Source organism: Tachyglossus aculeatus, chromosome 3 (assembly GCF_015852505.1).
Source record: "Tachyglossus aculeatus isolate mTacAcu1 chromosome 3, mTacAcu1.pri, whole genome shotgun sequence".
Classification (NCBI taxonomy): Eukaryota; Metazoa; Chordata; class Mammalia; order Monotremata; family Tachyglossidae; genus Tachyglossus; species Tachyglossus aculeatus.
In genome coordinates this window covers 78,740,737-78,763,304 of record NC_052068.1, presented here as the reverse complement: position 1 = coordinate 78,763,304, position 22,568 = coordinate 78,740,737, and the positions used below count along the sequence as shown (strand labels likewise).

Sequence of the window (22,568 nt, the reverse complement as noted above, 5' to 3'; positions counted from 1 at the left end):
GAACCTCTGATTGAAATCATCATCCTCAGGTGCTGGACCACGGGCCCACACAGTCTGTGGTTCCCCCGCCTTTCCCCCTCTGCTTCACCTATGTCTTTGCCCTTCATCCTGCAGATTTCCCTGGGAAGTCCCTTTAGGCTGCAACTAACTCCCTCATACACTGGGCATCCTTGCCTAAGGAGGTTTAAAGAACATCATCATTTTCCTCACCTTTGCCATCTTTTTTACAAGGGTCCTTTTTGGGGTCTTTTTTCTCTTCATTGGGTTTCAGCACTGTTTCCATTTTTGAGATCTTTCTAATGCCAGTGAAGTTTTTTTGAACATTTGCCTTCTCTTCCAGGCGGAGTTTCAGAGCTGCCACCCTGGATAGAATTTTCTTCTTCACCCCTTCCGGTAAGTGCTCCCCATTATTTGTGTCTTGTTTGGTCTTCATTTCTGGGGGCACAGATAGCCTTGGCAGGGCCTTGGGGAATTTGCGGGACTCAGGCACCAGGGGACAAGGTGCCACTGCCTTTCCTGTCCTTTCAAAAGTTTCTGTTACAAAGCCTTGTTGATGTAAGTAGAGGGCAGGTTGGCCTCGGCAGATGAGGTTATTATAGGAGACACATTCCACGGAAATCAATACTGAAGCATCTTTTGCAGAGTCTGATGAATTTATATTTTTTTCCTTGTCAATTGGGTGTTCTTCAGTTTGATCACCTGTTGCAGAATTTGTGTCAGTTTCTTCAATTGATGAATTTCTAGGGGGTTCAGTGGGACCACTGGAGGTAAGTAAAGGAGCTGGAAAAGACACTGCATACTCATTTTCAAAATTTACAGGTTCATTTGAGTTGATACAAACACATCCTCTGTGTTTGAGTCCATCTATTCTCTTCTCAGAGGCTTCTTGACTTTGTGTTAGTAAATTGTTGGTGTCTTCTTCATGGGGTCTGTGAGCAAGACTGCCAGATGGAGTCCAATTCGGTGAAATATGTTCCGCACTCTCATTCTCTAGGGTTTCCGGCTCAGTGACCATAAAATCAGACTCATCTGCAGCCTTCTTCATGCCATCTTTACTTTGATCTATATTGCTTGGATGTGAAATTCCTTCCCCACTGGGTTCTTCAATCTGATGACATTGTACATGTGAAAATACATCCTTGACTTCCAAGTTCCTGCTCCAATTTTCCTCTTTCACACCTGGTGTGGTTTCAGCCTGTGCTGGTTTTTCTGCACTTGAAATTTCCATTACCTCTGCACCTCCGTTTGATTCTTTTATGGGATCAACGGAAGACCCTAGGAATTCTGAGTAGTTCAGAAAAGAGGTGAATGCCTTCTGACAAAATCCTTCATGTTGTGGTTCTATCCTGCTATCACCTTTCTCCCCAACATCTTCTGCACCCATATTCAAATCCTCTTTTATTGCGGGATGGGTAACACATTCTTTTTTTTCATCATCAGGATCTACAGATGATCCTAGGATTCCAAGTTGCCTCAAATTGTGGGAACAAATGATACACTGATCTCCATTACTTTGGACTTTCAGTTTTTTTCTATTATCAATAGTAGCTGACTCCTCTGAGAGCTGAAAACAGCTAAGTGATGTTAAATTTTCACATGGACCTGGTTCAGGCACTCTGTTGTCATCATTCCATTCTTCTGAAATCTCACAGGGCTTGTCAGAAGTACCAGGCTTTGTTTCAGATTCTTGAATCTCAGAATGCAACAGTTCTGTTGATGGTGTTTGTTCTGAAACAGACACTTTTAATGTTACAGCCTCCTTGTTGCCCAACTCAGATTTTCCTTTTTCCTTGTCCATTTCACTTCCTTTGGGCTCACCTAATGGATACGCTGATGAAGATGGAAAAGTAGGCGTCATCTCTGCTCCTTCTGCTTTAGCATCTGGACCTCTGTGTTTCCCAGTTTCTGCCTCACCTTTGAGGCCAGCGTTCACAATTAAAAGATGTAATTGCCCTGAGGAATCGCTCTCCGGTGCTGCAGATTTAGGACGCAAATCTTCTGAAGGAGTGCCCTGTTGGCATTTATCTCCCTCTGATTCCTTCCCATCTGCCTGGTGGTTCTCTTCAGGGTTTTTATTGACTGCTTGGTGGAGTGCATATTTTTCACTTGTAAATTGGTCAGCAATTTCATCCAGGGAATTACTCCCTAAATCCTCTCCTTCTAGCAGATTAGGAAGACATGGATGATCTGGTGCCCGATTGTTCTCTATAATGTGGAGCTCTTTAGTAGGCAGCTGTTTTGTAGAATTAGTTATGGAATCATTTATCAACTGAACACACTGTTCACTGTAAGGTAGCTGAACAACATTGTCAGCTGGCATGTCAGATAAGCTTTCCTGGGTATGGTAGGAGTGATTGTTTTGAGCAATTGAGACAGCAAGGTATTTGACTTGTCGGCCTTTAATAGCTGTATTAATAGCCTGGGTTTCCTTCCCTTCAATGGGGATGTGAAGACATTTGATATTGTCAGTAAAAAATGTTTTGCTGGACTTTGGTTTAAAGTTTTCCCTAGTCAGACTATGAATAGATGGGGCTTCTGTTTTATTTTCATGGCCAGAACACTGTTCTCCTGTTTCCTCATACTGGGAAAGAAAATTGTTTTCAACAAGAGTCCCTGCTTCATCTGAACTTATCAGGTTGCAGTCGTTGTCCCTGGTGGGGTCTGCTGTTAGCACCTGGGCTAATTTGGTGTTATCACACTGTGCTTCATTTTCTTGCACAGCACTCTCACAGCCCTCCACTAAATCATTTGGTGTTGGGGGACTGCAGCCTGAATGGGCCATTTCTGAGATTTCAACTTTGCCATTTTCCTGCTTGGGGTGAGGAGGTTCGGCAACGTTGACTTTAAAAAGAGGTAGTGATATCTCATGTTGTGATGTCTCATGACTGAGGGGGCATAAATCAGAGGCTTCATCTTGACCTTCTGCTAGCTCTGAGTCCATTGGACAAACATCCCAAGGCAAATATTTATCCCCTGAAGTTCCAGGGGAGGGACCTGAGGTATCACAGCTTGTCCCTTGGTTACCTCCTTCAGAAGCCCCATTAACCAATGTGCCTTCTGTCTCCCATGGCCTATTGCCCTGATCTTCAGGAGCCTTCAGAACTACCGAGGCGGTCAAAGCGGCATGGGGTTCTTCTTGATTACTGGGATCAGCTGCGGTGCTCTGCTGGAAACAAGTTAACTGCTCCTGGTCAGTCCCAATTTCATTCCCGGTCTCGTGGGTGACGTTCTTACTTGGCCTGTTTTCCCAGAATCCTCCAGGCCACTCATTATCGCCCCTGTGGTCTCCTCCTGGAGCTGACTGGAGGCCCAGTGTCCAGCTTTCCAACATCACATTTTTTTCAGGTGAACCATTCCCATCTGTGGTCCTTTCTAATGTGAGGAGGGGGCTTGGGATGATCTCATTTGATGGGCAGGCTACCTGTGGGAACTCTGGGTCTCTTTCCGGTTCCGGAGAAGCTTGTGACAGGTTCAAACTTTTGCCTTTCACATTTGTTTCTTCTCCCTGAACCTTGGAAAATGAGGAAAATACACATGCATTAGCAAACTTTTCATTGGAAGTATCCAACAACAAGTATTTTTTATGGTGTTTGTTCAATCAATCGTATTTATTGAGCACTTACTGGGTGCAGAGCACTGTACTAAGCGCTTGGGAAGTACAAGTTGGCAATATATAGAGACGGTCCCTACCTAACAGTGGGCTCACAGTCTAGAATGCTATGTGCCAGACACTCTACTAAGTGCTGGGGTAGATACAAGGTAATCAGGTTGGAAACAGTCCATGTCCCACATGGTGCTCACAGTTGTAATCCCCATTTTACAAATGAGGTAACTGAGGCACAGAGAAGTTAAGTGACTTGTCCAAGGTCACACAGCAGACAAGTTGCAGAACCAGGACTAGGACCCAGGTCCTTCTGATGCCCAGGCTTGTGCTCTATCCAGTAAGCCATGCTGCTCCTCTGATAACCAGCTACACAGAGGCTTGATTTTCAAGAGAGTGGGGAAATGGGAATAGCTCAGATCATGGAAATCTACAGATAATACAAAAACCTCTTTGGCTAGTAGTAGTTTCAACTCTGGTGGACAGCCCCAACCCTGACCTTCAACATCACTTTGAGCCCCTTTCAAGGAAAAACACTGACTTATTTTACTCTTCTCTTCCAGTACACAATCTCTGTGATAACAGACAGGGAAATGGATGTTAAGGGAGTATGGGGTGGGAGAAGTAGGAGGCCTGAGTAATCTATAAACCACTATCACTAGTGGTAACACTGAACCCACCAAGGGGAATTTGAACAAATCCTTTAATCAAACTCCTGTAGTATTTGCTACTAAGGGAAAGGGAGGGCAAGCTGGTTGGAGGATGTTTTTAATGGAAAAGGATTGGTTCAGTCAATCAGTCAATCAGTAATATTTATTGAGCGCTTACTATGTGGTCTGTTCTAAGCGTGTGGGAGAGTACAATATGACAGAATTAGTGGATGTGTTCCCTGCCCATAATGATCTTACAGTTTAGCGGGGGAGACAAACATTATTATGAAAAAATAAGTAATTTATCATACATAATTTAAAGATATGTACCTAAGTACTGTGGGGTCGGGGGTGGGGTGAATGTCAAATGTCCAAAGGTCACAGAACAAAGTGTATAGATAGAAGATATCACGAGGTGGGGAAAAGAGAGCTTAATTGGGGAAGGACTGTTGAAGGTACTAATAAACATGGATAGGTCCTTACTCTGCCCATTCAACTTTCCTTCCCACCCCTTCTGAGGGAGAGCTTCTGATGAACATCAATGGCCCAGGAGGCGTTTGGGGCAACAGCTGCTTGAGCTGGATTGCCAGGGTTGCTCATTCTAGGAACCTGACAAGACTCAGGAGCTTTCAGTCAGGGCTGAAAAGACCCCCAGTGGTGGTTTTCTGGTCTTTTTGCTCTTCGTAGCCTGTTTCCTCCTAGTCCTTAACCCTTTCAAATCCCCATGATCAAAATGGAAACTGGCACTCTGCTACTAGTCCTGAATAGGGGATCAATCAATCAACCAATCAGTCATATTTATTGAGCACTTACTGTGTGCAGAGCACTGTAGTAAGCGCTTGGGAAGTACAAGTTGGCAACAGTGGGCTCACAGTCTAGAAGGGGGAGACAGAGAATAAAACCAAACATATTAACAAAATAAAATAAATAGAATAGATATGTACAAGGAAGATAAATAAATAAATAGAGTAATAAATATGTATTTACATATATACAGGTGCTGTGGGGAAGGGAAGTATGTAAGGCGGGGGGGATGGAGAGGAGGAGGAGGGGGAGAGGAAGGAGGGGGCTCAGTCTGGGAAGGCCTCCTGGAGGAGGTGAGCTCTCAGTAGGGCCTTGAAGGGAGGAAGAGAGCTAGCTTGGCAGATGTGGGGAGGGAGGGAGGGCATTCCAGGCCAGGGGGATGATGTGGGCCGGGGGTCGATGGCAGGACAGGTGAGAACGAGGCACCGTGAGGAGATTAGTGGCAGAGGAGCGGAGGGTGCGGGCTGGGCTGTAGAAGGAGAGAAGGGAGGTGAGGTAGGAGGGGGTGAGGTGATGGACAGCCTTGTAGCCAAGGGTGAGGAGTTTCTGCCTGATGCGCAGATTGATTGGTAGCCACTGGAGATTTTTGAAGAGGGGAGTAACATGTCCAGAGCATTTCTGGACAAAGACAATCTGTGCAGCGGCATGAAGTATGGGTCGAAGTGGGGAGAGACAAGAGGATGGGAGATCGGAGAGGAGGCTGATACAGTAGTCCAGATGGGATAGGATGAGAGCTTGAATGAGTAGGGTAGCGGTTTGGATGGAGAGGAAAGGACAGATCTTGGCAATGTTGTGGAGCTGAGACCGACATGTTTTGGTGACGGCTTGGATGTGAGGGGTTAACGAGAGTGCGGAGTCGAGGATGACACCAAGGTTGCGGGCTTGTGAGACGGGAAGGATGGTAGTTCCGTCGACAGTGATGGGAAAGTCAGGGAGAGGGCAGGGTTTGGGAGGGAAGACAAGGACTTCAGTCTTGGACATGTTGAATTTTAGGAGTTTTAGGTTTTAGGTGGTGAGCAGACATCCAGATGGAGATGTCCTGAAGGCAGGAGGAGATGCGAGCCTGGAGGGAAGGGGAGAGAGCAGGGGCAGAGATGTAGATGCTTAGTGCAATGAAAGCACATAGTAAGTGCTTAGCAAATACCAAAGAACTATCCTCCTGGATAGTTCTGTCCTAATAAAGGTTTAAAAGGCCCATCAAGAACTCCATAGACAATTTTGACACCTGTCTACATGTTTTGTTTTGTTGTCTGTCTCCTCCTTCTGGACTGTGAGCCCGTTGTTGGGTAAGGACCGTCTCTATATGTTACCAACTTGTACTTCCCAAGCGCTTAGTACAGTGTTCTGCACACAGTAAGCGCTCAATAAATACAATTGAATGAATGAATGAACCACTGAACTACTGAGGATTGGTTGAACGTAGCTGATATCACTTTAAAAAACTGGCCCAGGCTAAGGTCCTAATGTCCGCTCCCTCTCCCTTTCTTTTTCACCTCCCCCTTCCTCACTTCCTCCTTCCCCTCTTTCTCTCCCTCTACCTCTGCCTCTCTCTCTCTTTCATCTTAACGGAAGCTGCAATTCAGTCACACAGTGGATGTTTCGTTTCATTTCTCAGAAGGAAAAAAGAATTCTGCAATACACCCCTTTCCGATAAAATGAGCCAGAAAACTACTCAGAAACGGCCAAAATTGAAAGAGGAAAGGAGCTAAGAAAATGTATTTAATTTTTAAATATTATGAAATACATTGGAAAACTGTCTTGTCCCTTTTAGAATGAAAGCTTCTAGTGAGAAGGGACTTGCCATTCCTTGTGTTGGGGGCCAAACACGAAACAGGAAGCAGTATGGCCTAATATAAAGAACAGGGCCTGGAGTAAGAAGACATGAGTTCTCATCCCAGCACTGCTACTTGCCTGCTGTGACCATGGGCAGGTCATTCAACTTCTCTCTGCCTCAGTTTCTTCATCTGTAAAACGGGGGCTCAATACTTATTTTCCCTCTTACCTAGAATTTGAGCCCCATGTGGCACAGGGACTGTGCCTGACCTGATTATCGCAATGCTTAGTGCAATGAAAGCACATAGTAAGTGCTTAGCAAATACCAAAATTATTACTATTCTTCAGATGACATTCGATATTGTATATGTTAAATTATTATTTAACATATCCTCCTCATCATCAATGTATGTATTGTGTGCTAATTGTGTGCAAGGCACTACTAGGCACTCGGAAAAGCACAGTACAACAGAGCTGGTAGACATGTTCTCTGTCCAAAACCAGGAAAATATTTCCTCTCACTGCTTGGCAGGAGATTTGCTTTACAGAGTCTCAGCTCAGAAGGTTAAGGATTAAATGGCATAGACAGTAGACCCAACCTCACGCTCAAAGACAGTCTGGTTTCAGCTGAACCCTGAGGGATTGAATCTGGATCAGTCCAGTTCAGATTGGACCCATGAAAAGTCATCTACTACTGACAGTGAGTTGGGTGGGGGTCCAATTCAGTCTGGGACCCATGGTGGAAATACTCTATGGGGCCCTGGAACCAGTCCAGTCTCGCTGACATCATTAGAGTAAGGGCTAGGATAGATGCTATTAGCCCCTCGTGGACACCAGATGGTGAGACAGACATGACGTCACATGTGTAATTCCGGACATGCAGCATGATGACATACACTGCCATTCTGTAGAGTCTATCCTATGCCACCCCAATGTAGAAGTTTTCACTGGTGGGGATCCCTGGCCCACCCGACTTGCTCAAGAGTTTTTGCATCCCCTCCCCTGGTTCCTGTGAACAAAGACACCATTTCCAAGCTGCAGACTAGGTAACTGGAGCCAAGACAGAATGAGGCTGGGTTCTTAAAATAAAAATACTGGACATTAAGACAACCAGTGCCGTATCCATACCAGAAAGAGGGCAGCCAGTTGAAAACCAGCCTGTCCAGTATAAAACAGGACAAATGGCCACTGTAGTCAGGGCTGGCTCAGCTGACCTGTCCTAGGCTAGGCTCAAAGCTACAAAATTCATCAAGAATTAGATAATAATAATAATAATGATAGCATTTATTAAGCGCTTACTATGTGCAAAGCACTGTTCTAAGCGCTGGGGGGTTACAAGGTGATCAGGTTGTCCCACGGGGGGCTCACAGTCTTCATCCCCATTTTACAGATGAGGGAACTGAGGCCCAGAGAAGTTAAGTGACTTGCCCAAAGTCACACAAAGTCACACAGCTGACAGTTGGCGGAGCCGGGATTTGAACTCACGACCTCTGACTCCAAAGCCCGGGCTCTTTCCGGGCTCTTTCCACTGAGCCATGCTGCTTCTTCATGATGTGAAAGGCAAGAAAAGTCAGTGTGCCTTGCTACACTCAGTTCTTTACCAGGCAGCCAACTAGAAAGTTGAAAACCCAGAGCTGTGAATCTTAAACTTATTTCCCATCTGAATCAACGGAAGATCCTATATAAATCATTTGACTTCCCTGGGCCTCAATTTATTTCTCCGAAAATGAGAATGTTCCATCTCAAAGGGATGATGTAGAGTGTGCTGGATAAAAAAAAGTCAGTAGAAAATTTACAGAAATCGAGTGATGCATGAGGTCATCAATGAAAATGTGAATAACAATAAACCTTAAGTTTGCAAAGAAAGGCTTTGGGTGCAGAATTGTCAGTCTCCACAATATATTCTAGAACCCTCTTGCCTGAGAACAAAAACCACAAGATGCTATGATCTAAATGAGTCAGCTATCTTTCTCAAAGCAAATTTCTCAAGCATAGTCATACCTAAAGGTAATCATTACTCCGTACTTCTCCATCCTCATCTTCTCTGTTCTGAGAAAAGTAGTAGGGGTTGAATTTCAGTTAGGCTCTATTTCTACCTTGTCCATAATTAAGAAGAAACCTCTGATCTGATCATCCCAACAGTGACCATTAGCAATTATGTATACAAGAATTTCATTTATGTAGTCGATCAGTAGGATTTATGGAGTATTAAGTCTGTTCAGAGCATTTTCAAGCATTTGGAGAGAAAACAACAGACCTAGTAGGCATGATCCCGGCCCACAAGGTGCTCACAGTCTAGCAGATATATTCAATTATTCTTTTTCCATACACACACTCTTGCCGGTGTAGCATTGCCTAGCGGAAAGAGCCCGGGCTTGGGAGTCAGAGGACCTGGGTTCTAACTCCGGCTCCACCATGTGTCTGCTGTGTTACCTTGGGCAGGTCACTTAAATTATCTCTGCTCCAGTTACTTCACCTGTAAAATGGGGATTAAATCCTACTCCTCCTACTTAGACTGTGAACACATATGGGACAGGAATTACGTCCACCTAATTCACTTGTATTTGCCCCAGTGCTTAGAAAAGTGTTTGGCACCTAATAAGTGATTATCAAGTATTATTATCCCTATGATTTTCACTCTGCCTCTTCTGAACCTATATAATTTATTTCTGTCTGCCCCCACCCCCTGCTGATTTTCAGGTCCTTGGAGAAGGGACTGTGTCTTTCCCTTTACTATATACTTTCAAGCCCTGAGGACTGCTCACAGCAGGCTCTCAGGAAATATTATTGAATGAACAAAAGAATGAGTGGCTGCAGGAATAGAGCACCTAAGCTACATGTTATATTTGCTGTTTACTAGTTAAAATCTTGTGTTTGCTTGGAGTGGTTAGAAAATAGATTAGATTTGGTTCTGGCTCTCATTGTATCTATTAAAAAGTCAAGACAGAAATATCTTTAGGATGTGGAAAAAAGGAAAGGTTGTTCATCTATCAGCTTAAGGTAGTGCAGGACAGATGGCTTGGGTGAAATAATTCTTGAAGAGCAAAGATGTGGTTTATCATATGAATGAATGGTGGGTGATTGGGTTAAAGGTGCTTAAGGAAACCTGAAGAACGACCCTGAGGAGTGGCAAGGAAGAAAGAAATGACAACAGAAGGAAAGTAACTTTGATTAGGGTGAAGGACAAAAGGTAGAGAGTTGGTGGTGGGAAGAAGTTGCAATGGCTCAGAGGGTGGGGGAGAATGAGAGGGAGAATGAAGAAATCTGAATTGGAATCACTGTAGCCTTGTAGAAAGAGTAAGGGAGTGGGAGGCAGCAAAACCAGGGTCGAATCCCAACTTTGTCACTGGTCTACTGTGTGGCCTTGGGCAAGTCACTTAACCTTTCTGTGAATCAGTTCCTTCATTTCATAAAATGGGGATCACTCCCTCTTAGACCATGAGCTTCATGTGAGACAGGGGCTGTATATGATCTCTTTGACCAATTTTGATCCTTTTCGCACGTACCTTCTCTCTTTCTCCATCCCAAAATTAATCCTTGGGGACTTCAATATCCATGTGGGTATTCCCCATGACCCTTCCACTGCCCGCTTCCACTCACTCTTCAACAACAATGACCTCCTCTCCACCCCACCTCATCCACTCACCAATTTGGACACATGCTCAATCTCATCATCTCAAGTCAGTGTACAAGCAGCATGATGTAGTGGATAGAGCACGGGCCTGAGAGTCATAAAGTCATGGGTTCTAATCCCGGCTCTGCTACTTGTCTGCTGTGTGACCTTGGGCATATCACTACACTTCTCTGTGCGTCAGTAGCCTCATCTGTAAGATGGGGATTGAGACTGTTAGCCCCACATGGGACAGGGACTGTTTCCAACCCCATTTGCTTGTCTCCACCCCAGCGCTTAGTACAGTGTCTGGCACAGCGTAAGCACTTAACAAATACCATAATTAATTACTATAATCTCTACTCTCACCAACACTGAAATTATTCCATCAGATCATAACCTTCTCACCTGCCTTTTCTAGCACAAATCTGTCCTGTTCCCCACCAGAGAACTCCAATCTTTTGACCCTCTCCAATTTTCTAAAGTCATCATGTCCCACTTGGCCTCCATCTCCACACTACCTTCTGTTGATTTACAAATTGACATCTTCCACACAACCCTCTTCACTGAACTCAACTCCCTTGCTTCCCTGTCCCTCATCAGTTTCAAACCATTAACTCTCAACCCTGGATCATGGCTGTAGTATGCTTCCTCCACTCCTGTGCATGAGCTGCTTGCAGGAATCCAGAAATCCGTCTCACCTCATCCAGTTAAAATTCATCATTTAACTCTGTTTAGCAACATTATTTCTCTATCTTTAGTGACTCCCATGCTCAGTGCCCACAGGCTGTTCCAGAAGTTCATCTCCCTCTTCAAATTCCCCACCCCATGTCCTCCATCTCTTGCCTCTAATGACCTGGACACAGACTTTATTAATAAAATTGAAACCATCAGGCATGACCATCCTAAAATCCTCCCAGCTCCTCTCCAGCCCTTTCCTTCCCCTGACTCTTCTCTGACCCTCTCATCTTTCCCACCTGAATCTCGAGTTGTTCTCCCACCTTCTTTCAAAATCTACCCCCTCCAACTAAGCCTTCAAACCCATCCCTTCACATCTTGTCAAAATACTTGCCCCCTCCTTTCTTTCCTCCCTTAGTGAAATCATCCATCATTCACTTTCCAAGGACTTCTTCCTCACTGCTTTCAAACATCCTTATGCATGCCTTACCCTAAAAAACCCTTCCTTGGCCCCACAACTCCCTCTAGTTATTATCACCCATTTCCCTCTTATTCTTCCCCAGGCTCTTTGAGTGAATTGTCTACACCCGCTGCCTCCACTTCCTCTTCTCCAATTCTCTTCTTGACCGTGGATCTGAACCCTTTGAGCACTTAATATAATAATAATAATAACAATAATAATAATAGTGGTATTTATTAAGTGCTTACTATGTATCCAACACTGTACTAAGCGCTACGGTAGATGCAAGATACTCAGGTCCCTGATGGAGCTCACAGTCTAAGTAGGAAGGAAAACAGGTACTGAATGCCCATTTTGCAGATTCAAGGTCTTGATGGGATGAAAGAGAGCTGAGGTGAGGGACGGACTGGTGGCCCTTGATGGGGCTGTTTGGTTCAAATAGGTCTGGGCTCTCATTCATTCATCCATTCAATCGTATTTATTGAGTGTTTACTGTATGCAGAGCACTGTACTAAGCACTTGGGAGGGTACAATACAACAACAAACAGACACATTCCCTGCCCACAACAAGCTTACAGCCTTGGGGTGGGGGGGGCTGGGGAGACAGAAAGTAATATAAATAAATGAATTACAGATAAGTACATAAGTGCTGTGGAGCTGGGAGGGGTGGAGACCAAAGGGAGTGAGGCAAAGAAAAGTTAAGTGAGCTGCCCAAGGTCACACAGCAGACAAGTGGAAGAGCCAGGATTAAAACCCGGGTCTTCTGACTCCTAGGCCTGTGCACTTTCCACTAGGTCATGCTGCTCTCAGTGCTCCTCCCTAATACTCAGCCACACAGCTCTTTATGTGCATAGCTACAATTTCTTTAATGTCTGTCTCCCGCTCTAGACTGTGAGCTTCTTGTGAGCAGGGAACATATTTACCAACTCTATTGTGTTGTTCTTTCTAAAGTGCTTAGGTCAGTGTTCTGCATTCAGTTACCGTTCAATAAATACCATTGATAGATTGATTCAATTGTATTATATAATCCCCAGTACTTAGGGCAGGGCTTGTCTTAACAAATATAATAATAATAACAATAGTAATAATAATAACATTGATGATAATAATAGTAATAACAATAACCATATGTTAAGAATGGATACCCTCATTGTAGGAGAATTGGTCATTCATTTCTCTTGCCTTAGGTTTTTCTGATAGCTCCATTTGCTGTAAATGTCTTATGATAATAGCTTTCTTTCCATAACTTCTACAGCTACCCTACTTCTTTCACCCTTACCCCATCTAGGGGACAACATTCCATCCCTCGGCACCTCTCTCCATATCTTCTATTATGCCTTACACCTCCTGCAAAGTTAAATGGAAGCTATCCTCCGGCTCCTCTTCCTCCTGCTCCTTCCTCCTCCTTCTCCTCCTCTTCCACCTCCACCACCTCCTCCCCTACCTCCCCAATTTAGCCAGTGAATCCTGGCCTACAACTAATCACCCCTGAATATCTGCTGAGCTCTCACTAAACAAACGTAATGTCATTTGATATATCAAATCCATACCACCTGGTGGTGTGAAACTCAAAATAGACTGCTATGACCCTGGCTAGTGGACACCTAAGAAGAAAATACAGAATATTTTGGACACCTGCATTTATTTTTAGGCCCTAGTAGGTGTCAGAAAAAAGTATCTGCAGCCAAAGGCATTGAATTTCAAAACAACATAATAAGGGTAACCGAAATGAACTACTGGTGGGATACTCTAAAACTGATCCCACCATCTTAAATTGTCCTTCTTCTATGCCGCCCCCACAACCGACGTACACTTGTAATCTAATCTGGTACATGTCTGTGAATTGACTTGCTCCTCTTCATTGCATTCGCTCTTGTTGGGCTGCTATGTTTAGAATCTGGTACTGATTTCTTGGGAAAGGCATAGGACATTTCATTTTGGTTTGATTTCCAGTTTCAGAGAAAAGCAATATCTTCAGCCCACCTCCTTTCGCAATCTATACTGTTGCTCTGGGGACTTGACCTTACAAATCTCTGGAGAGAGCTATAGTCTTCTGCAAAGACTCAGTTAGGCAAGCATAAAAATACCCTGCCAATTTCACTTCTTCATACAGTAATGCCAGTCTAGATTGCACTATTAGCATAATAGCTTGCAAGGCTAAAATAACTGCTTGATGGGACGAAAAAGAGTTGCCGTGAGGGTGCCGTGACAGGGCTGCTTCCTCCCATTCTGGGGCTCCACCATTAGAATAGTTCTGGGCTCTCATTCATTCATTCATTTGTTCATTCAACCATATTTCTTGAGTGCTTACTGTGTGCAGAGCACTTTACTAAGAGCGTGGGAGGGTGCAATATAACAGCAAACAGACATATTCCCTGCCCACAACAAGCATACAGGCTGGGGGTGGGGGGGAGGGTGGAGAGACAGACAGTAATATAAATAAATGAATTACAGATATATACTTAAGTGCTATGGAGCTGGGATAAGGGGAGAACAACGGGAGCGAATCAGGGCAACACAGAAGAGACTGGGAGAAGAGAAAAAGTGGGGCTTAGTAAGGGAAGGCTTCTAATATTCCCTCTCCCTTCTACCCCCACCCTCTCCACTCCTCTTTCCAACCCAGGGAGTATTGATGGATTTGGAGCTGTTCTAGGGGGCTGGGGGATGAGGGGATGCTGAACTAAAGAGGTGTTCCTAGGCATCTTATGAATCCATGGAACTCCTGGGATTGAGGAGAGGGGTATCTGAAACCTCCCCCCACTGTGCCCAGGGAGTCTCCAAACAGTGGGCCATCCCGGATAGCTAGCAACAAGCACGGGCCCCCCAAAGTGACCCTGGACCTGACCCTAAACTCAAGACTCATCTTGGGTTACCCAGAGTCTCTGGCTATTTCCAGAGTCACTTCCTGCCCTTCTTGTTTCCTCTACGTGTATTCTTGTTTTCTCTTGCTTCCCCCACTGCCATCAATTTTCCATTGCTCCCAAAATCCTTTGTTCTGGTTGCAGCAAGAAGACTATTCCAAAGCTAGTAGCCAATCAATCAATAAATGGTATTTATTGAGCATTTGCTATGTGCAGAGCACTGTACAAAGCCCTCGGGAGAGCACAATACAACAGAATCCCTCCTCCTCTAGCCTGTAAGCCTGTTGTGGGCAGGGATGATCTCTACTGCAGTTTTGTACTTTCCAAGTGCTTAGTACAGTGCTCAGCATGCAGTAAGCACTCAATAAATACGATTGAATGAATGAATGAATGAATGAACAGAATTGGCAGACATGTTCCCTGCCCACAAAGAGCTTACAGTCTAGAGGATAGAGTGTTTTTCTAATGGACCATCTCTGAAGTTGTTTAAACCTGTTTTGGACCTGGTCTGGGCCTCAATCGATCCAAAAATGTGGTGTTATTGTTGGGAATAGATGATTATATTGTAGTATTTGTTAAGGACTTCCTATTCACCAAGGACTGTGACAGCTGCTTTGCACAACTTGAGTGCTTAGAAATGTATGTCAAGACAAAACTCAATAAAGTCAGAGTCTGCTGGCCACAAATCAGCCCTACATGTTGGAGGTAGTAAGTCAGGTTCTCCTAATGGACAGCTCCACCCTCTCACCCTCCTCTCCCCAAGTATTAACCCCTAAAGGTGACTAGAGAAACATAGATGTAGCTTCTGAAGTGCCTAGTCGTTCATCAGGGAGTGAGTCAGGACCAGGGACAGTTTGGATGAATGTGTTTGTTCCATTGACCTAGACTGTCTCTCTTTGTTGCTGAATTGCACTTTCCAAGCACTTAGTACAGTGCTCTGCGCATAGTAAGCGCTCAGTAAATACAATTGAATGAATGAATGAACAAGTACCATAAAAAAGATAATCTGAACAGATACAGTCCCTGTCCTACTAGAACTCAGTCTAAGAGGGAGGGAGAATTACTATTAATGTTATTTTAGTGATGAAGAAACTAAGTCACAGAGAAGTTAAGTGACTTGCTCAAGGTCGCACAGAAGGAAAGTGGCAGAGCTAGGATTAGAACCCAGGTCTCTTGACCTCCAGTCCTGTGCTCTTTCCATTAGGACACACAGGTATATCATCTAACACATTAATACAATCAGTTATCCTATCTCACCTTGATTACTGAATCAACCTCCTTGCTGATCCTCTAGCCTCCTGTCTCTCCCCACTCCAGCCCATACTTCACTCTGCTGCCTGGATCATTTTTCTACAGAACTGTTCAGATCGATGTTTCAGACATGTTTCCTGACTCCTCAAGAAAATCCAGTGGTTGCCCCACCACCTCCGCATCAAACAAAAACTCCTCACCTTTGGCTACAAACCACTCAACCACCTTACCCCCTCCTACCTCACCTCACTACTCTCCTACTACAACCCGTCCTGCACACTTCACTCCTGTGATGATGATGATAATGTCATTTATTAAGTGCTTACTATGTGCAAAGCACTGTTCTAAGTGCTGGGGAGGTTACAAGGTGATCAGGTTGTCCCACGGGGGGCTCACAGTCTTAATCCCCATTTTACAGATGAGGTAACTGAGGCATAGAGAAGTTAAGTGACTTGCCCAAGGTCACACAGCTGACAATTGGCGGAGCCGGGATTTGAACCTCTGACTCCAAAGCCCGTGCTATTTCTACTGAGCCACGCTGCTTCTCTATGTCAACTTACTCGCTGTTCCATCTATCTCACCACCGACCCTTTTCTCATATCCTGCCTCTGGCCTGGAATGCCTTCCCTACTCAAATCCGACAGGCAATTACTCTCCTCTCCTTCAAAGCCTTATGGATGGCACATCTCCTCCAAGAGGGCTTTCCTGACTAAGCCCTCCTTCCCGCTTCTTCCACTCTCTTCTGCATCATCCTGACTTGCTCCTTTCATTCATCCCCACTCCTAATCCCACAGCACTTATGTGTGTATCTGTAGTTTATTTAAATTAATGTCTGTCTCCCCCTTTAGACTGTGAGATCACTGTGGGCAGAAAATGTGTCTGTTTATTGTTATTTTATACTCTCCCAAGTGCTTAGTGCAGTGCTCTACACACAGTAAGAACTCAGTAAATACGATTAAATTGGATGAATGAATCTAGGTCAATGGAACAAGCACATTCATCCAGACTGTTTCTATGATAATCACTCCTTGATAATTAACTAGGCATCTCTGAACTTACATTAATGTTGCCCCAGTGACCTAAAGGGGCTAGTACTTGGGGAGGGAGGGAGGACGGAAAGGTCCCGTCCATTAGGAGAACCTGACTTACTATGTCCGACATGTGGGAGTGATTTGTGACCAGCACACTCTGACTGATTCTACCGAGTTGTGTCTTGACATACATTTCTCAGCACTGGAGTGGTGCAAAGCAGCTGTCTGCCCTCGGGGTTAAAGTGTCAAGTAATAAAGAGGAAGGTTCCTTTCCAATAAGCCCTCCACATATGCAGCAGGAAGCGTGGTGCCTCACTGTAACAAATGCTAAAACATGAAAAAAAAAACCCCCGACCCACATAGCGGTTTGAAGCAATAGAGAACAGTAAAGTTGGAAGATCCCCAGCAGGGTTAACTCTGGGTCAGGCAGAGAGTAGGCAAAAGTCTGTAAAAATGGTCATAAGTGTCCAGAAACACCATCTGGGTGTTTCTACAGGATATTGGCCTTTGGAGGAGGCTCAGAGAGTCATTCAATCAACCAATCAATCAGTGATATTTTTCAAGTGCTTACAGTTTGCAGAGCATTATTACTAAATGCTTGGGAGTCAGCATGGTCTAGTAAAAAGACCACAGACCCAGAAGTCAGGGGACCCGGGTTTTAGGCCTGGCTCTGTCACTTGCCGTGTGACCTTGGGCAAGTCACTTCCTTGAGCCTCTGCTTCCTCATCTGTAAAATGGGGAGTCAATATCTGTTCTCCCTCCTACTTAGACTATGAACCCCGTGTGGGACGGGACTGTGTTGTGGTTGTTGTCAATGGCATTTTTGAAGTGCCGTTGTTACTTAATGTCAATGCTGTCATTGTTACATTGTTGTCAATGCCATTTGTTAAGGCATTTGTTAAGTTGCTTATATCATCCCCCGGGGCCTGGAATGCCCTCCCTCTGCCCATCTGCCGAGGTAGCTCTCTTCCTCCCTTCAAGGCCCTACTGAGAGCTCACCTCCTCCAGGAGGCCTTCCCAGACTGAGCCCCTTCCTTCCTCTCCCCCTCCTCCTCTCCATCCCCCCCATCTTACCTCCTTCCCTTCCCCACAGCACCTGTATATATGTATATATGTTTGTACATATTTATTACTCTATTTATTTATTTATTTTATTTGTACATATCTATTCTATTTATTTTATTTTGTTAGTATGTTTGGTCTTGTTCTCTGTCTCCCCCTTTTAGACTGTGAGCCCACTGTTGGGTATGGACTGTCTCTATATGTTGCCAATTTGTACTTCCCAAGCGCTTAGTACAGTGCTCTGCACATAGTAAGCACTCAATAAACACGATTGATGATGATGATGATATTCTAGGCACTGTACTAAGTGCTGGGGTAGATTCAAGTTAATCAGATTGGACACAGTTAATCAGGTTAGTTATCTTGCATCTACCCCAGCTTTTAGTCCAGTGTTTGGCAGATAGTAAATGTTTAATGAATGCCTCAATTAAAGTAATCAAGAATTCAGCCCTCAGGGGCAGCAACCACCGGCTCTTGATTCCCTAACCTGGGCCCAGGCTGGGGAGGGAGTTGTGACACCGAATTTCCCCTCAACTCCTGACCTGCCATCTCTTGCTTTCCAGCAGTTCAGCCCTGTCCCTTCTACTGTAACCCTGTCCTCTTAGAACTGCCAGCTCAGCAAGAAAGCGTGTGACTTAATAATAATGATGGTATTTGTTAAGTGCTTATTATGTGCCAGGCACTTACTAAGTGCTGGACTTGGATCTTCTTCAGTGGTTGGCCCTAAAGTCTGGGTGGGCCGTCAGAGAGGATTGTTAGAAGACCAAGAGCACCCACCTCAACTCCAGGACAAGGCTGAGCCACTCTTCACTCTCACTCCAGAATCAGAGCAGAGTTGTCCCACCTGGATGGGGGAGACTAGAGGAGAAGAGGGAAAGAGTTTTCCCAAGTTTGTTCCCTCCCGCCCAGGCAATGCCTGTTCATCCCATCCACTCGCCACCATCCCCACTCCCACAGGTCCCACTGGGCATTCTGGTGAAAGGAATTTCTACTTTTCATCCATGGGTGTTAGGTGAACTGCTCGCCAACATTTTGGTAAATCTTTATAAAGCTGGATTCTTTGAGGCATTCTTCTTTCCTCCACCCAAAATAAATCCCTCATTCTACTATGAAACCATTTGAGCTTCCTCTTGGGCTTTTCTCACATTGACTCCTTAACTGTCTCACCATCCATAACACAACTCATCCTCCCACCCAAACCCTAGCCTGTCCCAACTTTCCAGTCACTGTGAGCAGCATCACAATCCTCCCTGTCTCACCATCCCATAACTTTGGCATTATCCTTGACTCATCCTTCTCATTCAATCCACATATTCAGTCACCAAATCCTGTTATTTCAACATTCACAATATTGCTAAAATCTGCTCTTTCCTCCCCAACCAAACTGCTACTTCATTGATTCAAACACTCTGCAGAAACTCCTTATCATAGGCTTTGAAGCACTCAATCACTTTCCCACCTCCTATCTTATCTCACTGATTTCCTTCTACAACTTAGCATGCTCAATTCACTCATCTAACACCAATCTACTCACTGTACCTCAACCTTGTCTATCACTCCACTGATCCCTCACTTACATCCTGCCTCTGACCTGGAATTCCCTCCCCCTTCCAAAAGACAGTCCACCACTCTCCTCACCTTCAAAGCCTTTTCAAATAATAATAATAATGGTATTTGTTAAGTGCTTACTATGTGCCAAGCATTGTTCTAAGAACTGGGGCAGATATAATTAATTAATTAATAATGGTATTTATTCATTGATTCATTCAATCGTATTTATTGAGCACTTACTGTGTGCAGAGCACTGTACTAAGCACTTGGGAAGTACAAGTTGGCAACATATAGAGATGGTCCCTACCCAACAGCGGGCTCACAGTCTAGAAGGGGGAGACAGACAACAAGACAAAACATATTAACAAAATAAAACAAAAATAATATGTAAATATGTACAAGTAAAATAAATAGAGTAATAAATCTGTACAAACATATATACAGGTTCTGTGGGGAGGGGAAGGAGGTAGGGCAGGGGGAAAGGAAGGAGGGGGCTCAGTCTGGGAAGCCTCCTGGTGGAGGTGAGCTCTCAGTAGGGCTTTGAAGGGAGGAAGAGAGCTAGTTTGGTGGATGTGTGGAGGGAGGGCATTCCAGGCCAGGGGGATGACATGGGCCAGGGGTCAATGGCGGGACAGGTGAGAACGAGGTACGGTGAGGAGATTAGCGGCGGAGGAGCGGAGGGTGCGGGCTGTGCTGTAGAAGGAGAGAAGGGAGGTGAGGTAGGAGGGGGCGAGGGGATGGAGTGCCTTGAAGCCGAGAGTGAGGAGTTTTTGCCTGATGCGTAGGATGGCTGGTAGCCACTGGAGATTTTTGAGAAGGGGAGTAACATGCCCAGAGCATTTCTGCACAAAGACGATCCGGGCAGCAGCGTGAAGTATAGATTGAAGTGGGGAGAGACAGGAGGATGGGAGATCAGAGAGGAGGCTGATGCAGTAATCCAGTCGGGATAAGATGAGAGACTGAACCAGCAGGGTAGCGGTTTGGATGGAGAGGAAAGGGCAGATCTTGGTGATGTTGCGGAGGTGAGACCGGCAGGTTTTTGGTGACAGATTGGATGTGAGGGGTGAATGAGAGAGCGAAGTCGAGGATGACACCAAGTTCTAAGCACTGGGGGGATACAAGGTGATCAGGTTGTCCTATGGGGGGCTCACAGTCTTAATCCCCATTTTACAGATGAGGTAACTGAGGCACAGAGAAGTTAAGTGGCTTGCCCAAGGTCACACAGCTGACAAGTGGTGGAGCCGGGATTCGAACCCATGACCTCTGACTCCCAAGCCCGTGCTCTTTCCACTGAGTCATGCTGCAGGTTGCTGGTTGTCCCACGTGGTCTCAGTCTTAATCCCCATTTTACAGATGAGGTAACTGAGGCACAGAGAAGTTAAGTGACTTTTCCAAAATCACAAAGCTGACAAGTGGTGGAGCTGGGATTAGAACCCATGACCTCTGACTTCCAAGCCCGTGCTTTTTTTTAATATTCCACGCTGCTTAAAGGCAAATCTCCTCCAAGAGGCCTTCCCTAAGGCCTCATTCCCTCTTCTCATACTCCCTTCTGTGTCACCCTTGCACTTGGATTTTTACACTTTAATTTTTTAATGGTAGTTATTATGTGCTTACTATGTGCCAGACAATGTACTAAACCCTGGGATAGATACAAGCTAATCACGTTGGACACAGTCCATGTCCCTGCTGGTGGTTCACAGTCTAAGTAGGAGGGAGAACAAGTATAGCATTCCCACTTTACAGATGAGGAAACCGAGGCACAGAGAAGTTAAGTGACTTGCTCAGTTTTCTTAACTACAAAAATGGGGAGTAAATACTACTCTATCCACTTAGACTGTGAACTCCATGTGGGACATGCACTGTGTCCGACATGAATATCTTGTATCTTCCCCAGCATTTAGTACATTGCTTGACACATAGTAAATGCTTAACAAATATCATAATCATTATTTAGTGAGCATTTATTTTGGGCAGAGCTCTGTACTAAGCATTTGGGAGAGAACTGCTCTGTTGGTAGACCTGATCTCTGCTCTTAAGGAGCTCACTGTCTAATGTTTTTTCTTCCCTTCTCTCCCCTTTGCCTGGAATTAGCCTGGCATGTGCACTAAGATGTCCCAGAGAATGGGACAGGCAATGAGGATGCTAGAGAAGTTCAGTGTGGTCTAGTAGCAGGAACTTAAGACTGAGAGGAGGAAACTATAATTCAAGTCCCATTTCTTTCACTGGCCACTGAGAGAGGATGGGAAGACTACTTTACCTCTCTGGTCCTCAGTATCCTCATCTATAAAATGGGGATAAGACACCTGCTCTCCATATCTGTTATGTTCTTTCCAAGCACTTAGTACAGTATGCTCTGAACACAGTAAGGGCTCAATAAATATGACTGAATGAGTGAATGAATTTCTGAATGTTATAAGAGACAGGGACTGTGTTTCATCTGATTATTGTTTATCCACCCTGGTGCTCAGCACAAAAGAAGTTCTTAATAAATATAGGGATAATAACAACAATAATAATGGTAAGCAACCCCCAGGACTGAAAATCTTTCATCCTGGTATGGGCCAGCCCAAGGTAAACATATTCCTGCCCAGTCTGAAAGGAGCAGAGACTCATTGAGACCCAGTTCTCTCCAGGTCCGGTCTTAGCCTTCTCCTCTAGGGTCCTCTAGAGAAGCAGCATGGCCTAATGGAAAGGGCACGGGGCTGGGAGTCAGAGGGCCTGGGCTCTAATCTCGGCTCTGTCACTTGTCAGCTGGGTGACCTTGGGCGAGTCACTTAATAATAATAACAATGATGGCATTTGTTAAGCGCTTACTATGTGCAAAGCACTGTCCTAATCAATAAATCAATCAATCGTATTTATTGAGTGCTTACTGTGTGCAGAGCACTGTACTAAGCGCTTGTGAAGTACAAATTGGCAACATATAGAGACAGTCCCTACCCAACAGTGGGCTCACAGTCTAAAAGGGGGAGACAGAGAACAAAACCAAACATACTAACAAAATAAAATAAATAGAATAGATATGTACAAGTAAAATAAATAAATAAATAAATAGAGTAATAAATATGTACAAACATATATACATATATACAGGTGCTGTGGGGAAGGGAAGGAGGTAAGATGGGGGGATGGAGAGGGGGACGAGGGGGAGAGGAAGGAAGGGGCTTAGTCTGGGAAGGCCTCCTGGAGGAGGTGAGCTCTCAGCAGGGCCTTGAAGGGAGGAAGAGAGCTAGCTT

General features: G+C 44.9%; 1 protein-coding gene across 1 annotated transcript in view; it reads right to left on the bottom strand.

The window, feature by feature from the left end:
* ALPK2 (alpha kinase 2) overlaps positions 1-22,568 on the bottom strand; it is a 136,094-nt gene that overhangs the window by 55,377 nt on the left and 58,149 nt on the right. The window contains exon 5 of the mRNA XM_038743298.1: positions 211-3,511. Within this exon, the coding sequence (XP_038599226.1) occupies positions 211-3,511 (3,301 nt within the window). The remainder of the gene's footprint in view (positions 1-210; positions 3,512-22,568) is intronic.